Source organism: Lepidochelys olivacea (assembly GCF_965140295.1).
Source record: "Lepidochelys olivacea isolate rLepOli2 genome assembly, chromosome: 7".
Taxonomy (NCBI): Eukaryota; Metazoa; Chordata; order Testudines; family Cheloniidae; genus Lepidochelys; species Lepidochelys olivacea.
The window spans coordinates 93,935,800-93,953,310 of NC_140417.1; the positions used below are offsets into that span (position 1 = coordinate 93,935,800).

The following is a 17,511-nucleotide window of genomic DNA, read 5'->3' on the forward strand; positions in this document are numbered from 1 at the left end:
CGCTTAAAAATAGGAATCCAGATGGTGGCACTTAGGTATGTAATCTTTCATTTTTTTGTTATTGGTTTTTGACTTTGTCTAGTCACCTTGCAGGCAAATTTTTTAAAAAATCCCTAATATCTAATTTTAAAATGCCTAAGTCCTCTTGACTTATTGTGGCTTCTTTATTGGACTCTCTGGAAAGCTAAATAGTATTTCAGTACAAAAGGAAGTTCATTGATCACATCACAGAATAGCTTTATTTTATTACATTCATACTTGACTGAAGATGTGTAAAAATGCACCATATGTAAAAACAGGGTAATTACAACCTTAAGAAAAATAAACATTTCTATCTACTGTAACATTGTTGAATCCAGCAAAATGGCACCAGAGATTGACTAGTTCTAAGGACCAAATTTTCAAATGTAGGACATACCAGCAAAAATGATCATGCGCTCATTGAACCAGCAAAAACCATATATGCCTACTCAGATTGGCATTTTATGCATAAAGGTAGGTTGCACAAAAGTATGTTCAGGCAGCCAGTCACCTGATTTATGCATGCAAATGCCTTTTTTTTATTTTATGGACTTAGTGACTGCATGGAAATTTTTGAGGGTGCACTTTTTACACCCATTTTTAAAAGTTGGTTTCTATTCTTACTGGCAGATGGATAGTAAAACTGGAGAATATCCTCAGCTGCTGTAAGTTGTCCTGGCTCCACTGTAGTAAGTGGACAATTTACACCGTCTGAAAATCTGCCCCCATAGAGCCCAATTCTTCTCTGAAGTTACACTGTTTTACATTTCTGTGCCTCCACCAATGTCAGTGACATTACTCCTGATTACATCATTATGAGAAGAGCATTAGGCCGATAAGATTAAATTCTGCAGTTTTACTCAGGCAAAACTCCCAAGACAATAACATTTTGTCTAGGTTAGGATTATAGAAGTTGAACTATAGTTGTATTTATTTTCCTATCTGTTTTCCTTAATATATAATACAAGTACTATAAAATGGTGAGCTGGTCAATGTGGGAAAGTATATGGCTTAGCAGCCAAAGCAACAGCTGAGACATAGTTCATACATTACTTATTTAGAAATTACAGATAAGTTAGGTTCTATGTGGTCATTTCTTCTTCCTGTGGTTTCTGTATTAGTCATTCTCCTTCCAGGAAGAGCTGCACAACACAAAAGAAATTGCCACCATTCATGTCTGAAATGGGTAACATTATACAAAACTGGATTGACGGCAGAGTTGGCAAAAGTGAATGCCATTATCCAGAAGAAAAATGATGGCAAAATTTTCAAATCCTGTTTGAAGTTCTGAACTAAAATTAAGAGAACAGTGATGATAATTGGACTCCACATGATGAAGAAAGAGATCATCAGCACAAACAAAGTTCGAAATAGTTTGTAATCTCGTTGGGAGACTCGAATCTGACGCATTTCTGAGGAGGCTAAACTGACATTTAATCTTTTTCTTGATGCTTTTGTAATCTGCATTCAAAAACAAGATAACTTTTATTGTAACATAGAATTCTTGCTGAGTAACACTTTTTTTAAAGCTGCAGAAGTGAATCTTGGCAAATCATGTTTCTGCTTTGGAAGTGACGATTAAAAGGGCAAGAGTTCTGTGTTTATTGCCTCTCAATGAGTACATTCCCAATGGACTCAGTTAACTAGTCGAAAAATAGTTTTGTTTTTTTTATAACTGCCAGCCCTGAACTCAGCATGTCGGGTAGTCAAGCTGGGTTCTTTCCGTCTCATGCTCATAATCCATTTTGCATTTGAAAGTAATAAAGACTTTTAAAGTCAAATTGGGCCTTTAATTACCCCTGCAATCCCATTGCCTTCAAATGATAATCTAGGTTATTTCATCTATGTAAATCTGTTAATTTTTACACAGGTGTAATTGACTGTGACTGGAGTATAGCTAACAATCCTGTTGATGCACAAAGAAGAGAATCCAGCTCACTCTTTTATAGACATTTTTGCTCTGAAAGGTAAATAGGAGTAAAAATTAGTAACAACTTAATTTAGTCACTAAAGTCAGCAAATATGACTAGTACACAAATGAAGCTGAACTGTTGAGTAAGCAGGTGCCATTTTTTCAGTCATTTTCAGAGGAGAGCTGCACTAACATTCTATTACAGATAGTTAGTTAGAGATGGGCTCAAGACTCAAAATGTAGATCTGGATTTTGACACCTGAAAAGAGTATGTAGGTGTTTGAGTCCAGAATGTTGGTTCTGCCCATTGTAAGGATGGACCATTTGCAGAATTTGGAACTGGGTTCAGATTTTGCCACCTCCAAAGTCTGAGAGTGCCTGGGTCCAGGGATTGGCTCAGACTTTTCTCTGTGTATGGGTTTTCAGTGGTATGGTACATTGGTTAAAGCAGAGATGTCTTTCAAAGGCAGAATATTTCTCCTCCCCGCTCCCAAATTTCCTTTTGTCGCTCAAACCTCCCAGATGTATACTTCTTCCATTAGGTAATAGGTTTTAAACTTGAGTGAGAACGTATTTAAAATTCAGTGTGTTGTCTTTGACATCTTGTTTTAGCAACCACTGATCAGAATTACTTTGTCTACAACAGCCCTGACACCTTGTGCATCCTGTAGTCTTTAGGAAAGTCTTTACTTTTTCTGTAAAAGCGTAATAAGCAAGATTGAGGCACATAGGCCCTAATCCAGATTGATTTCAATAAACAATTCAACTGGTTTTAGTAGGAGCAAGGCACTTAAGCATATTTCAGGAGCTGGGCTATGGGGGTCTAATGTTCCAGGGTGCTAAGCATCCGCAGTTCCTATTGCCTTCCACTGTAATTGTGAGCACTTAGTGCTTGTGGAAAATCCATTCTCGGGGAAGTCAGCACAGCAAAATTTAAATAATGGACACATTTTAAGTTTTTAATTGTAGAGCCAATAAAACTAACACCCAATCTCCAAAATTCAGCAGACAAACACTTCAGCTAAATACTTTCTCCCATTAGGCCAGATCCTCAGCTGGTGTAAATCAGCTCCAGTGAAGTCAATGAAGCTATGCTGATTTGGCCTATTTATTTTTATTCCAGAAGTTGCAATTTGACTCATTCAGTGTAATACTTCATTAATATTTCTTCTCTAGCTTAATTACTCTCTACATACACATTATTTTTATTGAAAAAGCTGCATGAACTAGTGGATTGAAGGTGAGATTGGGAGGAGGAGCACTGCCACTGGTTTGGTATGTGGTTTTAGGTGTCACTTCACTTCTCTGTGTCTCAGTTTTCCTGTCCCTAAGATGTTGACATGGGGACAGATTTTCAAAGGCACAAATCACAGTTAGGTGCCTAACTAGGAGGCTTTGAAAATCAGTGGGAGTAAGGAACCTAATGGCCTTTTGTGCCTTTGAACATTTCCCCCAGTAAGAACAAGATTAATACTCATACTTGCCTTGCTCAGGTTAGAGTGAAAGAGGAGATAAACATTCAGCTCAGGACAAGCTTTTCCCGTTATCAATTATTCTCTGTGTAAAATTCAGTTGATTTTTTGAGGACAATGTCAGCCCTGCAAACTATCGGTCAACCTTGTTTGAAGTGTTGTTGTAGCAATATTGGTTCCAGCAGGGCCACCCTTAAGGAAAATGGTGCCTGGGGGAACTTGACTAAGGGGGAGGGGGGAATGATAGAGGGCTATAAAATTATAAATGGTCTGGAGAAAGTGAATGGGGGAAGTGTTCTTTACCTCTCGACATAACAAAAGGACTAGGAGTTCACCCAGTGAAATTAATAGGCAGCGGTTTTAAAACTAACATAAAGCAGTACTTCACACAATGCATAGTCAACCTGTGGAACTTGTTGCCCAGGAATGGTGTGAAGGCCAAAAGCATAACTAGTTCAAAAAAGTGTTAGATAAGTTCATGGAGGATAAAGACCATCAATGGCTATTAGCCAAGATGGTCAGGGATGCAACCCCATGCTCTGGGTGTCCCTAAGCCTCTGACTGCCAGAAGCTGGGACTGGATAACAGGGGATGGATCACTTGAAATTGTCCTGTTCTGGTCATGCCCTCTGAAGCATCTGGCACTGGCCACTGTCAGAGGCAGGATACTGAGCTAGATGGACCATTTGTCTGACCCAATATGGCCATTATGTTCTTATCAGTGAATAATTTGTAATGAAAGAGGTGCTGGGGCTCAAGCAGTTAGGTGCCAGGGTTCAAGCAATTTTTTTTGTTTACTTTCATAACTGACACAGCAAGCCCAGAGGTGCCGGGGCTATGAATTGCCAAGCCTAGAGGTGCTGGGGCTCATCCGTGGCAAACCCTGGCACACGTTAAGCCCTGGTTCTTACCAATTGCTGCAGACGTTGATTTTGATTTTAACTTTTAAGGCCCATCATCAGGCCTAGGTCCCTGATACCTTTTTGAGCCTCTGGCTTCCTATTTACCCTAGTGCTTTCTGAAGTGCTCTGTTCTAGCCTGGAGCTTGCAGGAACAGGAGAGGCACCATTCAGGTCTTTGTCTGTGAGGATAGGACTATCTCCTTCCATTTGACCTGAAGACAGTAACAGAATTAGCCCTTTAAAGCAGGTTTCAAGACATTTTTATTTCAAAAGGTCTTTACCACAGAACATGAGTTTTATTTGTGGTATTTATTTATTTATCTGTATTTATTTAAAACATAGTGTTTACCTGATGCTTTTAGTCCCTTAACCTGCATTTGTTTGATTAAAAAGTTCCCAGGAAACTTCTGTGTACCAGTGATGTACAAATAAAAATCTATTAGTATCAATAATAGTGAAAGGACAAGTAAGAGCTAGTTGACATTACTTGTGTTTTCCTTATCATTGCTCTAAATCACGGCTGTGCACACACCCAAGGTTGATGGATCCAGCACTGAAGAGATAATCAGCTACTGATCAGCAATGGAATGATTTACGCAGGTTATTTCAAAGGCTAGGCTGCTATTTAAAATGTTTCTTGTCTAGCCCAGCTCACCAATCGGTTCAGCTAATCATGAGCGGCATGTGTTTCTTTGGGTGGCAGACGTTGTTTGCTTTCATGAGGTTTACATGGTATGCTTTCACTAACAGTGAAGTTGCATTCATGTCAGCAGCCCTTGGACCCATTTGCCTATTTTTCTTCATAGGATGGATGGGCAAAGACATTCTTGGAAACTGAACCTACTCTTGGAGCCTGCTTGTCCTGCTATAGGACATCAGCAACTCCCATTGTGCTCAACAGAAGTTACTGCTGTCTTACAGGGAGAAAAATAGCCCCTATTTCTAGAATGAACCAACTTTTAAAGGTTCAAATTCCATGTAAACAGTGTCTGTTCTAGGCTAGGGGAAGAGATTGGATGCCAATTCACTTGAAGCAGACGGAAAGCGAAAGCGATGGAGTCCGAAAAGCAAGGTGAGATAAAAAAGGGAGTTGCAGAAACAAAGAGATACAGGAAGGAAAAGAGTGCACTGTCAGGAGGGGAGAGAAAAGGGCAGGGGCGGGGTGGCAGTCCAGATTCAGACGAGAGAAAGCTAAAGCTAAACAGCATACCCAAGATCTTTGAGGATATACGCTGTGAAATACATATAGATAAACACTAATTTATTAATTATACAAAAGCATATGTTTAAGAAATGTTTAGGACCTGTTCAAAAAGCTCTGAGGTAATTTACAACCCAAAACTTTTTAGGCTTATCCTTATCCTTCTTTATCCCTTATATGTCAGGCTGCTCATGGTAACAGGTCACATTCCAGAATTGCTGACCATTCAAGTCACAGGTTAACTTGGCTTGCCTTAAAGCACCTCTCCAGTTTCATTAACACTGATTAAAAGGACCAAAAATCTGAATTCTGCAGTGCTTGTTGGAGAAAAACTCTCACTGAATTCACTGAGAGATTTGCTTAGTTAAGGATTGCAGAATTTAGCCAAGAGTTTTGACATTTTTAGACACTGCATATGTTTAACAAGCTAGTGACCTTATTTCACATCAGGTGAAATCAGCATTAAGTCTGAGTATGTGGGCTGTATATAGGTAAAATGTGGAGTGGTTGGGAAGATGAAACTCACACCTACAAATTGGGGCAAGGAGTTCCTACAACCCCTTCCCCCAATTCCTAGCTCTGTAACTCAGCCCTGTTGCTGCTGGTGCCTCTCTCTGTTATTTCCTAACCCTCAAATATGCTTTTGAAGAAAGTGAAAAAAGCTATGTTGAGCAGAGCCATGAATACTTGTCCCAGTGCACTGAAAATAAGTGTTTGTCACCTTGAGAATACAAACCCTTAATCCTACTGAAGTGTAATTTGTTTATTGTTTGAATATTATAAAAAAGTTTCACCTTGTTTTCCTCTCTACATGCTGTAATCATATTACTGTGTTGTTTTTACTGTGGAAGAAAGCTGTTTTACATACTGTCTTACCATCGTTTTCTAATCCTGAAACCAGTATGAAAATAGTGCTGAAGAGTTCGAAAAATCTCCCCTTTAAGGGGCAAAATCCTCCTTCCTCATGCACAGCTCCCACTAGCAGCAAAGATGGGTTACAGAAGCATGGTAATGATTGTGACTTGTGAAACTTTGGTTTAGTTTACTGAAATTCAGTTAAAGTGGGACCTGAATAGTGAAGGTTACTGTTCACTAGATGCAATATTTGGTATTTAAATATGTTAAATATTACCAATAACACTGCCCACCTCTCCAGCATCTAATTATGAGTAAGTACTTTGGTTCCTTATCATTAGCTCTGACCAAGGAATGCTCATTGCAATTTTAGTTACCTTAGCACTCCCTCAGTTGTGGTGCTGCTTTGTCAAGGTCCAATATCCTTGTACAAGAGAGAGCTGCTGGTGATGCGCCCTGCACTGGCCACAGGAATGGGTGGTGGTGAAGGAGCATAAGACGCTCTGCCCACCCTGTGTTTAGTGGTGCTGGTGGAGCATTGCAAAGCAGCTCTCAGGCAGGGGAGAATCAATCTTTTTGCACTCACATCATTTCATCACAGGATCTCAAAACACATTACAAGGGCAGTAAAGTATTGTCCCTACTTTAATGTTGGAAAAGCTAAGGCACAAAGGGGTTAACAGACTTGTCCAAAATCACACAGGGAGTTATAACCCAGGTCTTGGCCACCAACAAACAGATCCATGTTATTAACATGGGGCAAAGTTTAGCACAATGTACCTATGACTTTCTGAACTTCAGCCTATGGCAGGCTGTGGACTCTGTTGCTGTTGTAGAGATACTGAGGCTTTGGTCGGCTGAATTTCCAAGAGGCCTTGATAGATGCCGAGCTCCCTCAGCTCCTGTTAATTTCAGGGGGCACTGAGAGGGTTCAGCATCTCTCAGGAGGCTCTCAGCACTTCACTGACTTGGGTTCAGGGGGGAAATCATTTCCATGTGGAAAGTCAAAGCCAAGGAACCTCTTTCATGCTTGTAAGTGGTGGAAGGAGAATGCATAGAAATGAGTGCCCAGTCTTCTTTGCTCTACTACTCCCTGTCCTTAATCTGCCTCTTTCCCCCTCAGCCAGCTCCAGTGTCTGTATATGTTACTACTGTCCTAGGGCTGAAAAGTAATTGTCCTGCATGGCCTTCATTGGCTGGGGAGACAGATTGCTGCTTCCTGGCATTAGAGTTGGGAACTCACATGGTGATGATGATGATGTTTCCCTATCTAATCAGTTTGGCTTGTGGTTGGGGTTGGGATGGATTGCTTTGTGGTGCTTGGCTGCATTCAGGTCTGTCTGGTCAATTAAAATTGCACTCTGGCAGGGACAGATACTTGCCACTTCCAAACAGCGCTTTCTCTCCCATCTACTGCCAATAGTTGCCTCCTTTTTAAAATTATGCTACTTGGTGTGCTACCATGTCATGCCCCATGATCTATTGCACAGTACTGAGATGAGGCCTCTATCTGGCAACAGAATGGGAAGTAGGGCACTTAAGGACCCTAAACGGAGACAGTTTGAAGGAAGTACATTAGCACCACATACCACACCCAAGTCAGCATTTAGGTAGACCTTACATTCAAAGATCCACAGGTATGAAATCAGCTTTTTCTCTAGAGCTCCAATCACTGATGAATGGAAGGACAAGGATGGTAGGTGTCTGTGTGCATTGGGGGAGCAGCTCAAGAAGGGTGAGTTGGGAATTTGGAAGGGGTTGGATCTGTGCTGGAGAGGAGGTTTGTCTGCTGTAGAATAGCATGCTGGCCTGTAACCCAGTCAGTCCACCCAGGGCTGGGGTTAATTTGTGGACTTCTCTTCTCTCTGGCTGAACTCTAGAAAAAAAACCTGTTTTCATACCTGTGGATCCTGGGTGCGCACTAACCCTTTCAGGGAGGCTATGAGTCCAGCATGACCTGGTCTCAATTAAGCACTGAACAAGGAAATTCTGTCATTTGTATTCCCCAGAGGGAACCTGGAAATTGTAGGCTGCTGCAAGGCAGCCTGGGAAGGAGTGCCAGGAAATATAAGGAGAAACCTTTCTTTAGAAGAAAGAAAGTCCAGGGACAAGGGCAGGCCTGGAGCAGGGCCACTCGACCAATGAAACTGAGGAGGCTGCCCAGGGGGGGGCTGTGATGAAAAGAGCCTATGAGGAAACCCTCAGACTGGTAAGAGAAAAGGAATCCTGAGTAGGTAAGGGAGAGACAGTTTGGTGAGCCTTGGAGAAGAGTGAAGCTTTTGACATGCAGCAGTAGGAATTGTGAAGCAGGGCAGGGTGTGGCCCATGCTTTCCAAGGGTGTCATAGCAGCTGTGCTCTCTTTGCACTCTGGAAGACACCCACAAGGGTATCCCCAGCATGGCCTGTGACTAGAGTCACAATCTGGCCCTAGCAGCCCAATCTTACAAGGTGCTGGGGTTAATGGCAGTTGAGAGGTTGCAGCACCATGCAGGATCAGGGCCCTAGGTGACTTGCCAAAAGTCACAGAGGGAGTTAGTGTCAGAATACAGGTTAAACCTCAACTGTTCCTGGCTCCCAGATCCATGTTTAAGCCACTAGAAAACACCTCCCTCCCAGAGAGAAAAAGTAGAACGAAAATGTCACTTTTCCTGCCTGCCTTTTTTATTTTTTTGTCTACTGCTTATGTTTGCTGACATTTATTAAACATCCTGGAGATTGGGAGAGAGTAACTACACATCATAACTATGGCTTCTGTTTGTAGGGCACTTATTAATTTGATATTGGGGGGTTAGCAATTTTTTAGTTTTATGTAGATGTCCAAAAATCAAGGGTTTGGGGCTTTCTCTTTGTATACACTCTAATGAGTACTCGCTTTGTAATATCCTCTAATGGGCTACCATGTAATACTGTTTCAAACAGCACTACACTAAAGCACTCTAGACAGTGAACCTCCAGTGTGCACCAGCAGTGTCTACATGGCCCAATAAATGCACAAAACGTTACTGCACTTGAGAAATCACATCCCACAAGTAACCATTTGTGCTGTTTATTGGAAAACACTGATTTCATTTTTTGTATCGGAGGTGTTGGTGTTTATCAATTAAAATCTAAAATCAGAAGCCCTAATTATGACACATAATTAAAGTAGGAAAAGGGTAGATTCAAAGGGAGTGGGGAGAAAACAGTTTTAAGGACTTTATGACCCAGGGCTGCTCTTCCTTGCTGTCGTACAGCTCCCATTGAATCCGTTTTGAGTTTTGGGGGTACAAGCAATGGAGGATCTGATAAACAGTGATTTTTCAGTTGTTTGAGATGTTTGTTAGTATCTCTAGCAAGTTGACGTAGGCCCTTAATTATGATCAATACACGATATTAAATAAGGTGCCCCAAAGTGTACATGAATTAAGACTGACTGGATCTTGGGTTTCTGGTAACACACTGTTCAAGCTTTGCTGTCATTTATAATGGCAACAAAACTCTCTCAGTTCAAACTGTTAAACTTGAGCAAATACAACCGATACTGTTTAGCATTATTGTACTACATTACTAGCCAGCCAGATGTCGTTTTATAATAAAACTATGAGAAAAAATACCTGTAAAATCTTTGTATAACTGATCACAATGACTAATCCTGGTATTACAAAGACCACAAAGGTGAATGTTATGTCCCAAGAGATTTCTCCTGCAACACTGGGCCAAACCAAGGTGCAAATTTGAACTTCCTGTTTACAAAGAATAAAAGAAAATTATTAATATTATGTTTCAGATATTTACTTTCAGTATAAAGTTCTCTGCAAACTTATGTCAATGTTTACACTTCATCTGACATTAATGTAACTGGCCACTACATAAACAGGATCTATGGGAATCGTTACTAATGAAAACAAAATAGTTGTTTCAATGTGGAATGTTTTTCAAAACATGATGACAGGTGTGTAGTTCACAAGATTTGGTATGCAGATATGGAATTGCTGCAATAATTATAAAGCATAGCAAATGCTAGTGACAATTTTAAAATGTAAACTCATAACTTCTAAATAAACAAATGAAAAAAAAAATTAAAACCCTGGAAGGATTGATTAAATCATTATTATATTCTGTAAGCATATTGTTTTGTTTTTGCAGGCATGTGGGATTATTGTACAATGAAAAGAAAAAGATGTTTGTGCATTATTCAGGAAAAGCTCTTGTATGCAATTAAAGCTCTTGTATGAATTAATGAATTAATCCATGGGCACAGGCAGCTGATCATTCTGAAAAGAGAAGTATGCGGAAAAGGGGTTTTCCTAGCTCTACTCTGGAGTACAAAGCCCCGTGTTTATACAAGATGCTGTGCAAGGACAAAAGCACCGCTGAACAAAGTAACTGGTGATACAGTTCTACAGAGAAAAAAATCCATATGAGTGTGAATCTACTGATCTACTGAAGACCTCAATTACAGCCTGATTCTGCTGTGCTGAAGTGAAAGGGACTTTTGCTATTTATTGACTTCAGTGGATCAGGATCAAGTCCTTCATTAAAAGAAGTTCATTCCTACTCTGATTTCACACCTCAATGGCTAAATGCAACCTAATAAACAGGGGTAATGCCCAACATCAATATCGGACCGCATAGGTGCTGGAACTAGGGGTGCTGGGGGTGCTGCCGCACCTCCTGGCTTGAAGTGGTTTCCGTCATATACAGGGTTTACAGTTTGGTTCCATGCCCCTCAGTACCCCCACTATACAAATTGTTCCAGCATCCCTGCAGGGCTAAAAAGGAGAAGGCAAGAAGGCGTTGCCAACCTTTGAAGGCTTTGTTGAAATATTACCCCCTTATAACACTTCATGGGGCATGAATCGCTTAACGCCTAACCCCAATTCCGGAGCTCGGTATAACTCTCCAGGTAATGGCTCTAGTTTATCATCCCAGGTCTCTGCCCTGCAACACCCGCTGGAATAACAAGTCACACACCGCTGGACCCGAATCGATCCTAGCTGCCCTTCTGGCAGCAAGCTACACGGGCTCCCGGCTCAAGCTACACGGGCTCCCGGCGCACGGACCAGCTTGGCGCCGCTGCTTTGCGGCGCTGTTGAGCACCTGGGACGCTTGGTCCAGCCAGTCTGAACAGATGCTGCTGAGGCGTCGGTTGGCTGAAGGCTTTGGCCGCGTTGACACTCTTTGGGGGAGGCGAGGCTGGGGTCAGGCTGGTCGGGGGGAGCCAAGGCTGGAGACTCCCAAACCAGTCTCCCCTTCCCAACCCGCTGGGGTCCCTGGGTCACGAGCCAGCCGCTTCAGTGGGCTGGATCCCTGGGCACTGTACGGACCTGGGGGGCCCCCATCTCCCCAGGCTGGCGCCGGGCAGAGCTCGCCGGAGGGAGCCGCTCCTTACCTCGCCGTTCATGGGCAGGGGCTCCACCTGGAAGAAGAGGCAGAGCGGGAGGTTGGCGAGGGCGGCGAGCCCCCAGATGAGCAGCAGGGTCCCGGCCAGCAGCTTGCCGCTGCAGCGGGCCGTGTGCCGCAGCCGGACGATGCAGACCATGCGCTCCAAGCTCACCGCCGCCAGGGACAGGATGGTGACGCTGCCGCTGAGGCTTATCACGTATAAGAGCATGTGGCAGACGACGTCCCCCAGCACCCAGGACTCGGTCCAGCGCACCACGAGGATGAGGGGGATGGTGCTGATGAAGAGCAGGTCCACGCAGAAGAGGTTGAGCACCAGGCAGTTGGCGGTGAGCACCTTCTTCTTCCTGGCCAGCGCCGAGATGGCGCAGACGTTGACCAGCAGGGACCCCAGGAAGATGCAGGAGAGGACGGCGGTCTCCAGGGCGCTCAGGGCCACCCTGTTCTGGCCCTTGAAGTCCGAGAAGAACGGGAAATAGGTGCAGTTCCCTTGGGGAGTCACGCAGGCGCCTGGCATCTGGCTGGCACCGAGGGCATCACACACCATCAGAGCCAGCGGAGCTGCGGCTGCCCCCAAGCCAGGCACCCAGGGGCCAAGCAGCGCGGCGGGGTGGCAGCTCGGGGTTGCCTATGGGGGGTGTTGGCACGGGGAATGGGCAGGCAGCAGCCGCATCTCCTCCTCTCCCTCTGACATCCGCGGGGCCAGGTGCGGTGTCCGCAGGCTGGTTTACAGCACCTGGCTCCCTGGGGGAACAAGGAAGTCGCGGGCGAGGACAGTAAATATACAGCGCGCCCCGCCGCACAAAGGCGAGGGCGTTGTTGTGCTTTACAATCGGGTGACTAACAACGTCGCAAGCGAGCCAGCCCTTTCGCCCCGGGCGGGCTGGGCCCGGGGCATCTCCCGCGGGGCAGCGGCTCACGCGTTCTGGGCGGGAGCCGCGCCTCCCAGCAGCGAGTGTCCCAGCGCCGGGCGCTCGCCCCACGTTCTCCGCCTGGGCAAGCCCCTGGACGCCCGAGAGACCCGCGGAGAGGTCGATGGCAAACCCCTCACACACGCCAGTCGGGGTGTGAACGTGCCCTCGCAGGCTGGGCTCAGGGCAGCCGACTCTCCAAATGAAAGTCTTGACAGGCTCCTAGCCCTACCCCAGCTGCAGTACAGAGAGCCCCAGCCCTTGGATTGGATCTGTAGTGCCCAGCTCCTGCCTCGAGCCTCAGGGCGGGGGTAACCCCAGCAGCAGGAGCGGGCATCATCGCAGAGGAGCCGCCGAGGAATTCTCCCTCTCCCCCCATGTACTCCGGCTTTGCGTTCAGCTGTCAACACTCAGGCGAGAGCGGGCATTTTCCTGTCACTCAGCCTGTCCCTTTGGTTTGGGGACCTGACCTGACACTATTCGCTAAGAACTCCCGTTGATAGCCCAGAATAAGCGGGACTATTTTACGATCAAAAGGGGGGATTTTATCGTTGCTCCATATCGTGCCTTTTAAAACCACGTGTTGTCTCCCTCTGTGTCTGTGGTTTCTTGGGCTAATTCTTTGTTGCTGCCATAGAGGTGAAGAAGTTACACAGCACAGATGATCAGTACCGGGTGCTAAGTTTGGAGTGATGCTAAAGAAACCTGATGCCTCCTTACATTATTGCCTGAATCAGGGAACTCAAAATAACTAAAAGTTAGAACAATAAAATGAAAAATAAGAGGACATTCCACTTGTAGTTAAAACAACAACAACCCTATCTAATGATTTTCTTGGCAATCAGATTTCTGAAAGCGACACACACACAGAGACAGAGAGAATGAGATTTGAATAGTCAGAAAAGGCTATCAAAATATTATCACAAAGTACTGTATGTATGAAACACCTTTATGTCATTTTAGTCACCTCTGGATGAATCAGTCTGGTTATATCCCAACGAGTTGATCTTGTAAACAGTCAAGGTTTCAGTTGCAGCAATGTGCATGTAACATTACTGCTTTTTATGATGCCTTTGGCTATTAAATACATTCTACTGTACTCTGAGATACTTAAACAATCACATTGATTTCAATAAGACTTTGTAAACACTCCCTGTACATCATATTGGATATGATGAACTACTATGCAAAGGTACTTGTAATGAAACCTGTTAAATGGCATTAAAAGGAAATCCAGAATTTTTGGCCATTATAACAGGACACTTAATAAAGTATGACAAAATAGTCACCTTTCACTTATGCACTTACCAATGCCTTTCCCACTTCCAGGACAGAAATTAAAGCAACTTTAATTAACATCCTTCACATTAAAATAATCCCTGCTCTTGAAGTTGCTAATATTATCTATTCTGGCTCACTAAGAAGGGTGACTGTGGGGCAATTTACATAACTATTTTTGGATTATGTGCAGGAATTACAACCCAGATCATGCAGGAGGTCAAACTAGATGATGATAATGGTCACTGCTGGCTTTAAAATCTTTGAATATGAAAAGTGAACAAATCTACAAATGACTGGAAATGCTTTAAGCAAGTGGCTGCCTACTGCATTATGAACTTAAATGAAGGCACTAGGAAACCTTTCAAACACAGATACCAGCCAGCCATCAACACAGGCGACTACAGATAGCAAATAGTCAGAAGCGCAGGTTTTGCTGTACTCTCATTTGCCAGGTTTAAGAATTCTGTGTATCATATTGTGAATAACCACAGCAAACTACCTAATAATACCAAGAGAGATTCTTCCTTGGCAAAATCATGGGTACAGGACATAGGTATTGGGGCCTGATCCCCGAGACGCTAAAAAGCCTCCTGAGATGTACTAAGTCCCTTCCATTTCCCATTGATTTCAGCACTTCCCAGGACTGGGCCTTTAGCAAAAGCAGCAAATAAGCCCCACAGGCCCCTGCACTGTCCTCAGCTGTAGCAGGGATGTCACTTTTGAATGTAAGATAGTATGTAGCTAGGAATGAGTTCACAAACAGCCTGACTGCATGATGCAAAGGTATAAAACATTGGGCATGACTTCAGTAGAAAATTGGAGAGCATGTAGCAAATGGTAGTAAAGCTAAACACAAATACTTTTCTCAGCGAAGTCTATGGCAAACTCTACTGGGGCAGGCCCTGTTTGTTCAGTTCTGGGTGAAGATAAAAACAATGGAAACCCAGACTGGAAAATAAAACAGGAACAGAAGAGCAACAGCAGTTGCAATTTGCATAATTGCAGCAATATTACTGAGGAAAAAAACAAGATGCTGTCAGTCAAGAACGAGCAAAAGAGAAAAAAAGTATGTGCAAAGAGCCTGAGAATTCTGGGACTACCATGGGAAAGAAGGCAAGATTTTTTTTTTTTAAATCTTCTTGAAAGATGATCACTGGTACCTTTGTCACTGGATGTGAAGGAGGATCTCGCATTTAGTTGGTATGCGGCTACCAAATACTCCAGAGCTAAATGAATACTGGTCTCAGTACTCCATGATATGGCCAGGAACCCTAGGGTGGAGCTGAGCAAGAAAAATATTTTGTACAAAGAAAATAATCATTGCTTTGCCCAGGTACACAAGCCAAAAGGAAGGCTCCAGGAAAAAAAAGTATTTTCTCCAAGAGAAAAGTTAGGTGGTATTTAGCCACCAAAACTGAGAGTCCAGCATAATGAGGTGTTTTGGGGAATACTGAAGAGGCAGTGAGCTCTCGGATATGAACAAAAGGATTTTTTTCTAGCAGTTAGAGCAAGGGCCTGGAAGGGAAGGCTCTTGGAGAGCTTTTCAGGGTCTCACTGTTGGTCTCTATGAGTTTTGGCAAGTAATTTAAGCTCCCCTTAATTAAGTGATCAATTTATTGCCCAAGAACGTTGTTAATGTAGATTTAAAATTGACCAGCAATGCCTAATATACTTCCAAAATATTGACTGCATCTATATGTAAACCTGGAACTAGAGAGTTAAGGTACACCTCAGCCACATGCTCTCCAACTGCCCTTCACTGTGTTAGGAACAGATGTCTTGATTGGTGCAGGGTTTACTTGCAGTAGATTGACACAGATCACGCTGCAATGACAAAGATCATGGACCCTCGTTTCTGCATAGAGTTATATCAGTTGGGCAGGGAGGGGAGCACCATAGTCTATTCTTGCTGTGGGGATCTGTAACTATCTGGTAGCATATATGCACTGCAAGGCAAAGGTAAGTGCAGGTGAGGTTCGGGGGAAATCTTTAAGAGAAGGGTCAAGTTGGTTGACAATCTGGGTTGGTTGTTCAGAGTAGGTGAAGTGGTTGAGTATAGGCCAAATGTAGCTAGCTGTTATTCACTAAGCCTGTCCTAAATAGCATTTTTGTCATAGTGAGGACATGATATGCCAGTTTCTCATACTGTACCCATGTGGTGTGTCCCCACAGTACTCCATAGCCTCTAGACAAATACAGTGCTATGATATCTGTCAAAGGGTTGCTAAAGTTGCAGACTTGGGCTGATGTGCATTGCAACTCTGTATTTCCTTGTTTTTAAGAAGTTTAAATTTGTTTGTCCATAACTTTTGTGACAGAATCAGGCCAGAAGGCTACAGGAGAGTGTTAGAAGGCAGATATATTAGTCCCAGATTAAGCAGGTCCATTTTCCCTGGGTAAGGTAACAGGGGCAGTTCCAGAACAAGAAGGAACTTGCTGGAATCAATTAGGGCAGGCTGGCTAATCAGGGCACCTGAGTTTAAAAGGGACCATACTTCATTTTGTGGCATGCGTGCGAGGAGCTGGGAGCAAGAGGCACTAGGAGCTGAGATTGAGAAGGCATACTGCTGGAGGACTAAGGAGTACAAGCATTATCAGACACCAGAAGGAAGATCCTGTGGTGAGGATAAAGAAGGTGTTGGGAGGAGGCCATGGGGAAGTAGCCCAGGGAATTGTAGCTGTTGCACAGCTGTTCCAGGAGGTGCTCTAGACAGCTGTAGTCCACAGGGCCCTGGGCTAGAACCCAGAGTAGAGGGTGGGCCTGGGTTCCCCCCATCCCCCCAACTCCCTATTGGATACAGGAGGAGTTGACGTGGACTGTGGGTCCCACCAGAGGGGAAGGTCTGCCCCCACAGAAACTGCGGGGATTGTTCTCCTTCCTTTTCCCCATGCTGGCCAGTGATGAGGTTAGCTGAGTGAACGGCAGGTTTAAGCCACTAGCAAAATTGGCCAAACTGAAGGCTGCCGTGAATTACTGAGGGAAGCAAATCTGCCAATAAGCGCAGGACCCACCAAGGCAGAGGAGGAACTTTGTCACACTTTGTACTTCCTGGTTTTCAGATGTTTAACTGTGGTTAAAACCAACATTCCGGAAGCATGTGAGGCACGACCAGTCAACCTTAACTTAGTGTGAATGAAGCTTTTGGCCAGAGACTTTCCTTTGTTTTTTGAGGAAGTGGTGATAGTAGTGAGGAGGGCATGGTGGAGGTGCACCTCTGATTGGGGGGTGGGGCAGAAAGAGGCTTCCTTGGAACACTTCATTGCCACTTAACTACAAGCTCTTCTTTCCTCCTGGCCCCTCTATGCCCAGTACGGTTACAGGTGCCATAGGAAAGAAGGCAGGTGTGAGAACTCATGGGCTGCGAGGTGCACATCTACCATCTAGAGGCAGCAAGAGGGGAAGGAGGAGCCCCAGACTCAATATTCTACTTCAGGAGCTAGTTTAGGGGAAATGCTCTACATCAAAGGAGGTCAGTCTTCACTGGAGAAAAAAAATGTGTTTTCACATTGCAATAACTAATCAATAACTAATGCCAGATAGGCTGTATACATCATGATAGCTAACAGACACAA

At 44.0% G+C, this 17,511-nt stretch overlaps 1 protein-coding gene across 1 annotated transcript; it reads right to left on the reverse strand.

Annotated features, from left to right (window-relative positions):
- Positions 1-50: 50 nt before the first annotated feature.
- FFAR4 (free fatty acid receptor 4) lies at positions 51-12,263 on the reverse strand (the record flags this gene model as incomplete). The annotated part of the gene is made up of 3 exons (XM_084632943.1): positions 51-1,482; positions 9,958-10,086; positions 11,736-12,263. The coding sequence occupies 3 exons, from the start codon at positions 12,261-12,263 to the stop codon at positions 1,075-1,077; spliced, it is 1,065 nt and encodes a 354-aa protein (XP_084489069.1). The 3' UTR covers positions 51-1,074.
- Between the last annotated feature and the right edge of the window lie 5,248 nt (positions 12,264-17,511).